Source organism: Tiliqua scincoides, chromosome 2 (assembly GCF_035046505.1).
Source record: "Tiliqua scincoides isolate rTilSci1 chromosome 2, rTilSci1.hap2, whole genome shotgun sequence".
NCBI classification, from domain to species: Eukaryota; Metazoa; Chordata; class Lepidosauria; order Squamata; family Scincidae; genus Tiliqua; species Tiliqua scincoides.
The window spans coordinates 207,976,930-207,986,855 of record NC_089822.1 but is presented as its reverse complement, the minus strand read 5'-3'; the positions used below and the strand labels follow the sequence as shown (position 1 = coordinate 207,986,855).

Genomic DNA, 9,926 nt, shown 5'->3' with positions numbered 1-9,926 from the left:
AAATACAGAAAAATCTGATATCGAAAAACCTTCTGGTCTCAAGCACTTCAGATAAGGGATGCCCAATCTGTACTATAAAAAAGAGAGGGTTCATTTACCCAAAAATTCATTGCCATTGGTTTCTGCTACTTGCATAGACTGGCATCAAAATGGGTAGGAAAGGAGTAGAGGTGCAGGAGGCAGTCCAATAAAATAACACAGAGGAAAGGGTAAGAACAAGTTACCACCTGGCACTCCCTCACTTCCTACACTGCTGTTCTGAATACTTTATAGCCTCTTTTATACCTTGTGGACTTTGTTGGCTGCTTTGCATATTAACATGTAGGCATTTCAAAAGGGTGGGGAGAAGGCAAAGGCAACAAACATCTGTGCAGGATTGTCTTAGCCAGGAGTTGGTTAAGCCTGGGGAGATGGTGAAAACAAGGCATTAAGTGTAGACTGGTGGATGCATGCATAGTCAGATCATTTTTTTAAAGGACTGCACAGCCTCAATGAAAGTGGATAAGAAGAATTAAATTATGGCTAGGGAAAAACTGCATACATAGCCATCTGTAACATGGAACCACAACTGTGGTATGATCCACAACTGGTTTATGGAAAAACAATGTTATCACTGAGGAAGAAACTCAGCAGTAGAGCATGGGACACTCAGGACACAGCATGGAATTAAATATGGACTCAATAGACTATTCACAGTATCTGCTACCACAACTATTCCAGACATTGCTGGGCGTAGACACAGGGTGACCAGATGCAATGGAGGGCAGAGTGCCTCTACCTTTAACCATTGTAGAGAAGCGGGAATTTGGGCAGGTGCAGCTTTTAAAACCCTTCCATGTTGATCTGCACCTGCTAAAATTCCCTCTTCTCTACAAAAGTTAAAGGTATAGACACTCTGTCCTCAATTGCGTCTGGTCACCCTGAGTAGGTTACAGAAGGCCTATGCAGAATAGTAAACAAAGAGATTTTGAGGAGGAAAGGTAGAGTTTGATGACTGGTACTAAGGAGGACACCGATTCACGTATAGACTGTAGCATGGCTCAAAACGGTACAGAGATCAGCATAGGAGGAAGCAAAGAGAATGGCTCAGTGGCAGGCAAAGAAGAGGATGTGAAGACTACAAACTTGAAATTGATGTGGATTGCCATGGGGGGGGGGGTGACCAATGGAAAATTGATTTTAGCAGAAGCTAATTTACTCAGAAATTCGTTTTACTTAAAATTGCTCTCATTATGCAAATATCACTTTAAAACTTGGGCTTATATGAACTCTTTGTCTCCCCCATCAATGTTTCAATGTAAAAACAGAAAATACTCATTCTATATAATATGCATTGGTGTCTGCACACCTGTTATGCTTAGCAAAATGGAGTAAGGAGTGGTAGCCATAGGTACTAACATCTATTAGTAACAGCTACCAATTTTTATCCCATATAAACATCAGTCTGAGCCTCTCATTGCTGCTTTATTGCCCTCTCCCAATACAGCCCAAAAGTGGGCCTGTTCTTGAACTCTAATGTGAAGTTAGGGGACTTTTACTCTAAGTGAGGGGTGGCAAACCCGCCATACTTGGAGGAAGGTTTTCGGTTCATATCTCGTGTTTTTCTCATTGCACATGGTACTCAGAACAACTCTATGATAATTAAAGCAAGTTGGAGGCAGGAATGAAGTTTATTCAGCAGCCTGGTCTTGTGTCTGAACTGTAGTGTCCCTGTCTCAAGTGCAGTAAAGAGAAACCAGTGCGAGGTATTGATGCTAAAGAAATCAGCACTGATGACATTACAGGGAGCAGCTTGGTCTGGTGGATTCCTATACCCAGGGTAGAAAGTAACACCAAGACTGAGGGAGTGTCTGGGCTTGGAAAGTGTCAGTAAGGTGGTTAATGATCTGCCACCCAAACTGCTGTCAGAGCTGCTGAGGCTTCTCGTAAAAGGGGCTGCAGCTTTTTCTTCGGCACCCTCAGTGTCACACCATTAACTACTGTGAGGAATGTCACCCTCGTGTTGGGAGCACTTTTGCGACTGCGAGTCCAGCTTGACTCCCCAGGTTTCCACTGGTAAATTGTATTCCCTACCAACACATGGATTCTTCTCTGCCACTGCACTGCACAAGGTGGTAAGACGAGTATGGGAAGTTCTGGGATGGCAACATCGTGGCTCACTGTGCCATCCTTGCTGAGAAAAAAACACTTGTGGGTGCCGGAAATCAGAGCTCTGATGACAGTACCGGGTGTCTCTCGCCGGCTGCTCTCCTCAACAAGTCCACCGATGACACAGATCCCATTGTCCATGGTAACGGCTGTTGATTTGTAGCACTGGAAAGCCAGGGGCACCTGATTCCACACATTTGAGCTGGTATCATAAATCAGAATGCCCCTGTGAGCCAGGCCGCTTGCCCTTGTGTGAGAGAACCCTCCAATTAGGTAAAGCTTGCTCTTCAGAGTGGCAGAGGCAAAATGACTCACTGCAAACGGCAGGCTGGCAATGGGAGACCAGGCCTTTCGTATCAGGTCAAATGTTTCTGCAGAATCAAGCACACTTCGCCCACTCCGTCCCCCCAAAGCATATAGCTTCTGCTTACAGGCTAGAAAGCCATGTTCTCGCCGGGGTACAGACATGGAAGGCAGTTGTACCCACCTGCCAATTAGGGCATCATACTCATGCAGATTGCTCAAGACAGAGCCATTAAGTCTTTGCCCTCCAGAAACGTAGAGCTTATGCCCCACTGACAAGAAGCCAGAGGAATCCAGATACATCAAGGGTGGTATCTCCTCCCAACTTTCTGTTTGTAGATTGAACCCCAGAAAGTGAGTTTTCAAACGTTCAACTACTCCTCCTTGCATATTGCTTACAAAAAGGCCCAAACTCACAATCCAGTCATCATACATGCCCTGCCTGAGACCCCCACTCTTCTGTAGTCTCCCTGTCCCATCCAGTTGCTCCCACTGCAGATGAGCATGCCCATAATGTTCAGTGATATCCTCCTGGACTACACTGACTTCCTCCGAAGTCAGAAGGGGGAGACGGACCTGTCCCATCAGCTTCTTGATCAAGGACAGGTGCTGAGCTGGTTGAGACCTCACCCAGCGCTGCACAGCATGGTAGACAGTCAGCTCAGAAGACACTAGAAGTTTCTCCGAGGAGATAATGCTGATCACTGTACTGAGATCCAGATCTGGGAAGGACTCATGTTCAGAAAGAGGCTCAAAGTTTTGGGTGATGTGGTCTGTGGCCACACGGAGCAAAGCTTGGTGGTTGTGGGCGTATGCCAGTGCATAAAGTCCCAAGGAGCTGTCCATAGAAATGCTGTCAGCCAGGAATCTGTGAAGAATGAGAAATGAAACAAGAATCAATAGGGACCTGCTGAGGAATATTTCCCTCCAGAGTGTGAAGGAGACTTGGTCTCCGTGATCAGCAGTGACTGAATTGGCCTGTTTACTGGCACTTCTACCTGTTTATGCCTGCACCAGAGATTAAAAACTGGTCACTCCTCTGTGGCCTTGCATCAGGGTATAGAAAACTGCAGTGCTGCCATGGTCTTTTGCCATGTCCTGAACTTCAGAATCTCTTTCCTTCTCCCCAGTTAACCCTCCCGATTTCCCTACAGCCCTTCCTCCTTTCTCACCTCCTTGCCTGTGCCATTTCCCATGTAAGAATTTCTTCTTCTTTCTCCCCTCTACCTAGAAATTACATGTTTAAGGCCCAACTGTGAGAGCGACACCTGAGTATATTGATTGTTTTTCACTCTTGATTCCCTCCTCCCTACTGCTGTTATTATCTTCACAATAAAAGCTCTTTGTTATTGTTGCACTTTTACCCTTACCTCCCCCTTTCTTATAAGCTATTCCACAGAGTTGTGCCCTAGGCCACTGCGCTTGATCCCTGTACACATAATAGTTTTCCCCCTTGCATTCATGTTATGTGTGTCCTAAAGCATACCCGGTAACAACACTTGATAATGGTGCAGAAATGCATAAAATACACATCTAATGTGCCCTGAGGCCCTAGTGAAACTTGATTTGTGAACCCTTTGACCAAATAGAAAAAGATCAAGGTGTAAAACACATTACAAATAGGAGTGAAAACTCAACCTCACTTTAAACCTGTGAGGAAAATTAACACAAGCAGCTACATTTCCTGAATATTGGGGCTTGGTTTGAACAAAAGTCAAATCTTCCATAGTAAATATTTTGCAGAACTCGTTATCCTGAACTTTTGTTGTCAATGTCAGGTTTGGGTTGCTTCCACACTAGAGGAAGCACTGCTCTAGCACCCCTAGCTTCCTCTAGCACTGCTGAAGTTCCACTTTTCAGCAAGGGCTACAAGTCAAATTAAAATGGAGGTTCAACATAGCCTTGAATATAGTGTTAGATTAACCAGCAATATGTTTCCCCATTGCCAGGATCCTTATGGTCTATCACAACAAGTTTCCTTCAGCAAGCGTTCCTGGCAATTTCAAATAAAAGCTTATTGCTTGTAGGTTCAGTCTGTTTAATTGATTCCTATTGATCCCAACTAAGAGATTAGCCACTAATTGCCCCATGAATTACCTCTCTGAATTGCCCCTTGTTGGTTTTTGCTCCTGCAGCAGAGGACTCCTTTAATTACTGATTTCATCTCTTTAACATTTTCTTTTTCTATCAAAAAAGAAAATTGGGGGGGGGGGGAAAGAAATCAGTCATTAAAGACACTCCTTAACAGCAAAAAGAAACTAACACGGGGTGATTCAGAGGTGATTTTCAAGGGGCAGTTATTCACCAGCTGGGATGAAAAGAAACAAAAAACAAGCTGAATATGAACAGAGAAAATGCTTAATTTAAAGACACAGGTGCCTGCAGAAGTTTTAACAGTACTTTGCCTGCATAGGCCGGGGCTGCAATGGCATTTTATTACCAAGAAAACTCCATCTGAAGGAGAAAAAAAAAAAACACAGGAAGGGAACACAAAAAAACACTGGAAGTCCATGATTTGGAAATACATAGTATCAACTTGGATGCTTCCTTGAAAGTGAGTGATGAAATATAGCAATTCCAGTGAAAGAGGCTAGCTAGAGTGGAAGCACCTTTATTAAATACTAAATGTTGCTTTATGGGACCACTGTTTTTTTTTTCTGAAGAAATAAGGAGCTCACACATTCATGTCTCACAAGGTTCTCATCCACCTACTCAAACAGTTCCAGCCCCCCAAACAGTGTTCATCACTGCTAGTCCTGGATTACCTGCCAATGATCTCCTGCAGCGGGAGAATCACAAGTCTGCTAGCAGCCGTGAAGAGGTCTTGAGCAGTCTCTGGTGTAAGCAGCAGCTCCCCAGTGTAGAGATAAACTAAAATGCTCTGAAGGATGGAGGAGGCCATCTCTTCAAACACAACTTGCCTTTCCCAGGATTCTCTGAAGGGTCTGGTGAACATGGCACGGAAGTAAGCACTGAATGAGGCCAACAATGCCCTACAAAGAGAGACAGCAAAGCAATCAAATCAAGATGTCACCAATTTTAAGTATAAGAATCCTTACATCCTGACGTTCTTCATAGCCTCGAGTGTGACCGCCTCTGAATAGCAATGGCTACCATTTAGGAAGGAAAAACTCTTAAGGACACTTAAGGCTCAGCTATCTCAATTCTCCAGCTTTGTTTGGGAGAAGCTTGGGGGGGGGGTTGTCATCTCCCATATACTACAGCTGCTGCGTTAGGTTACCTCGCCCTTTTCATTTCACATTTCATTCCTGTAGTGGCTCTTTTTGAAGGGAAGCAATTCCAGGAGCGTGGACAAAAGAAGCCAAGGCTATGAAATGGATGAGTAGTCTGACTGGGACTTCACCTCGTCTGCACTACAATTTTCTGCAGACTGAATTGGTCATGTTTGTGCAGGTGAACAGCTAGATATGTCACCTTTTGCACGGACAGAGCCTCTGAGCTTTTAATAGTTGCAGGAGACAGAAGATACGTGAGTAAACTCTATGTAGGGAAAAGCTTCAAAGGGCACCTGAAGATGCTGAAGAAAAATAACAGGGGAAGACAATCACCTCCATGCCCTGCTTGTGAGTACCTAGAAACATCTGGCAGACACCAAACAAACAAAAGACAGCTACACAGATTGATAGCGTTCCTGATCCTTTTCAAAAGCATTTCTGTATCATGGGAACATTTTACTCATCATCTGTAGTAAAAACTGCTTGTAAAAAATTTCCTGATGTGGCTCAGCAGCATTTGATCCTCTGCTGCTATTGTGTATCCAGCAGGCCACTATTGGAAACAAATATTTTGTTGGAAACAGAATGCAGAGTAATGGTACAATCCTAACCTTAAATTATACCAGCTGGACGAAATGGGAATTATTTCCAAATGCACTTGCACCAGTAGAGGCCAAAAATGTGTCAGTGTTGGGAATCCATCTGGCAAAGCACAGTGATTGCACCAGCAGAACACTGGTACAAAAGTTCAGTGGAATGTACAGTTATTTGCAAGCTGTGTGCATTTGTGCTACAAGAGAACTCAAACCCTTGTATCTCATGCACTCTAGAGTACGTCCGTTGCAGGGTTCCTGCCAGCTATACTCTGAGATTGTGCACTTGGAAAGATGTTACAGTGTCTTTGTGGCTGTTGGGTTGTGTGATGTGTGTGGGTCATGTTGTGTATGGTGACAATGTCATGGGGTTGTTCTGTCATTGGTTTGTTTTAGCTGGTGCCTTTTCTGTACGGATAATATGGAGAGCATAGGCAGCTCACAATGCTGTGATTGGTAGGAAAGGGCAGGGTTGCCATGAATACTGAGAAATTACCTGTTGGTGTTACTGCATTATCTCTCATTTCTCCCAGTCTCATTTTGCTTTCTCTTTTGCTACTGGGAGTGCACAAAATCATAGCTACATTATGTTGATATCATGCTGGAAAATGTCAGGTAGCGATCTGATGTCATAGAGTTTGGGGGCTGAGTTGTTGGTGGATTGGGGTTGTTGATAATCTACTCCAGCAAGACAATACTTCCATTCTTAGGTTGATTTTGTGCCTCTGGCCAGCTCCTAAAGGAATTCCCTACCTTTAAAAAAGGCAGCAAACTTATCATGACCAATAAATGGGCCAATGTCTGGCTATTTGATGGCCATTGTAAATCAGGTTAGTTTAGGCTAGGCTAGTGTATATTATGATCTCTGGTATACATACCATTCTGCTTGTTTACAGATGAATGTGCTATAAATGTCATCCCAGTCTCAATAAATGCTCAACCCCACCCTCAGTGGGCTCTGCATCTTTCAGTGTGCTATTCTGTGATGTTAGTCAATAAATCAAGGTTATTTTACTAGAATAGTTTCAGATGTTATTTATTCTGTCCAAACACTGGGAATTCAGTGTGAGACTGACGCATTCTTGACATTATCTATATCTATACAATAAGGGGGAGAGCAAGTTTGATCTAGTGAATAAGGAAGTTGACTTAGATTTGAGTTCAAGCCTCGTCGCTACCATGGACTTGGCGTGCAGTCTCAGGCAAGTCATTATCTGTTAGCCTCAGTTCCTCTTGTGTAAAATGGAAATAATAATGTAACTTGCTTTACAAGGTTGTGAGCAGGACAAATACAAAAATTGTAAAAATGTAAGAAGATCCCTACATCCTGTTTTCCACAGTAGCTAGCTAGATGTTTCCAGAAAGTCCACCATTAGGGAGCACCATTAGACAGTTGTTCCTCTGTAAATGATATTCAGTGGTATACTGCCTCTGAATCTTGAGGGCTATCCTCCATGAATGTGTCTAATCTCCTTTTAAAGCCATCTAGATTACAGGCCATAACTCCTATCTTGTGGCAGCAAAGTCCATAAATTAACACCCCAATCCTAACTAAAACTCCCCCGCAGATGCAGGTGTGCAAGTCCACTGCCCCAATGGGTCTTCTTGGATCTGTGCCACCATTTTGCTGGCACAAGTCAGAGGAGAGTGAGGGAAGGGGGATAGGATCCTGGTGCACACTGGTGCCAGTAGGATCCACCCCTTTCCTCCCACATTCTGCATCCATCCTACCCCTCCCTGCCCAGGCACTCTCCCGTTCCTCTCCCTCCCCATCCTGTTCCTACTATCACCACCCACCTACCATCAGCTTACCTGTGCTCCTACCAATAGCCAGCAGCAGGCTTCTGCCACTGTTTGCAGTGGCAGTTCTGGAACAGCCGCTGGTAGTACTCTGCACAAATTGCCCTATAGCCATTTACGAGGATCTGTTTTCTATGAAAACATACTTCCTTTTGTCTGTCCTGAATCTATTGTCAATCAGTTTCATTTTATGACTGCACGTTCCAGTTTTATGAGGGGTGGGGAAAAAAACACACCTCTATCCACTTTCTCCAGTGCATAACTTTATAAACTATGATCAACCTTAATCACAGCCTATAATTTCATCGACCTCCTACTACTACCAGTAGTAGGATGTGTGCTAATCATTCAAAAACTATTGAGCTTGTGTCAAACAAGAGTGATAAATGTAAGTTTTGCAGGCATATGACTAAGACAAGAACTTGTGTCACTGACTTGTCAGAAGAAACCAATGTGACAATCCATTGTGATGAAGCTTATTACATTCTGTGTCATAGGTTGTGCTGACCACAGAGCTGGAGTCCCTACATGCTGGCACGTGCTCTATCTACTTGGTTAGGCAACATCACCTCCCTAGATAAAGTCCCTGCTTGTTGACTTTTAACACCATGACTTCTAGTTCATCAGGCCAACATTCACTTCCAGGTTAGCAGACCAGGAGAGGCCAAAAACTTACCTGTGACAGGGAAACTGCCTTCCTTCAGCCACCAGAGTGGCATCACAAAGTTGCTGGTTCTCATAAAGCTGTCTTAATCCTGTATGAGTGGGGAGACAAAGCCAAGTCTTTATGTTAAATCCTGACCAGAAACAAGAAGGGCAACTGGTTGTGTAGGAGTGATGTTCAACCTCCTATTACCACCACTGCTCCTGAGAGTGTATTAAGGCTAGATCCATCCTACCAGGTAGGTTAGGTTCTGGAAATGTAATTGTCCTACTACAAACTCCTTGACTTACAATTGTTGTGTCTTCTTTGGTGAGGGCTAAAAGAGTAGAACCATCATAATACCCAACTGAAGAGATTCATCTACACTCAGGGCATAAATCCAGACTGTTCCTGAGTGTTCCCCAGTGCTCAGCAACGCAACCCTAGACCACTTCCAAACATCCTCACTAGAACACATAGTGTTTCTCACTGTGTGCCAGAACAATGATCATAAGATGACCTTAAGATGTTGCTCTTGTCAGATATCAGTAATGAGTGAGTTTCATGGGGCAATAGACATTTTGATGGAAATAGTTAAGAAGTGTGATTGTTATAGAAAATAATATTGGAAACCTCTTGCTTCAGAGGTAAAGCCAAACTGTGGATATCTGAATTATGATGAAGCCTGTTTGAGCAGATATGTGGACCTTGCACCTCCTATGAGCTATTGGATGCCAGTCTCTGCCACTGAAAAAAATACTGGACAAAATAGATGCTGCATAGTGAAGTGAAAGTCAGCCATTGTTTCCATGTTTCTGCAATAAACTTACCCTGAGTCATGTGGTGTCCTAAACAATTAGGCTTTTTACTTGTGTTATCCTCTACACCACCATTCTGGTCTTTTTTGGTATCCATAATCCATCTAAAAGTTCAAGAATCACCACAACAAAGGATTCCTTCTTTGAGACTCATCAGCCATTCATTTCTAGGGAAGAAGAGAGAGCCTTCAATTGGCAATAAGATAGTAACAGCTGTGTTGTGAGCTTGAACACTGATGTCAGGCTTCAAGACACACAAGCGTCGAGCCAAATAATCGTTGCAGATATTCTGTTATCCTGGGGCCTACTGTTATAAAATACATTGGGACCCTGGGGCTTTTTGATTTAAGTCTGATCTTGAAGTTCTGAACAACATGACCAATAA

General features: G+C 43.6%; 1 protein-coding gene across 1 annotated transcript; it reads right to left on the bottom strand.

Annotated features, from left to right (window-relative positions):
- Window positions 1–1,878: 1,878 nt before the first annotated feature.
- LOC136638927 (kelch-like protein 6) lies at window positions 1,879–9,638 on the bottom strand. Its single transcript, XM_066612956.1, has 4 exons — window positions 9,554–9,638; window positions 8,757–8,835; window positions 5,217–5,444; window positions 1,879–3,319 (listed from the first exon to the last, which is right to left on the bottom strand). The coding sequence occupies exons 1-4, from the start codon at window positions 9,636–9,638 to the stop codon at window positions 1,879–1,881; spliced, it is 1,833 nt and encodes a 610-aa protein (XP_066469053.1).
- Window positions 9,639–9,926: the final 288 nt, after the last annotated feature.

Excerpts from the sequence above, each read along its gene's own strand:
- LOC136638927 (XM_066612956.1), bottom strand. The coding sequence starts at position 9,638 with ATGGATACCAAAAAAGACCAGAATGGTGGTGTAGAGGATAACACAAGT. Across the intron at positions 5,445-8,756 it reads AGGCAGTTTCCCTGTCACAG|GGCATTGTTGGCCTCATTCA; the intron begins GTAAGTTTTTGG and ends CTCTCTTTGTAG. Across the intron at positions 3,320-5,216 it reads CTGCAGGAGATCATTGGCAG|ATTCCTGGCTGACAGCATTT; the intron begins GTAATCCAGGAC and ends CATTCTTCACAG.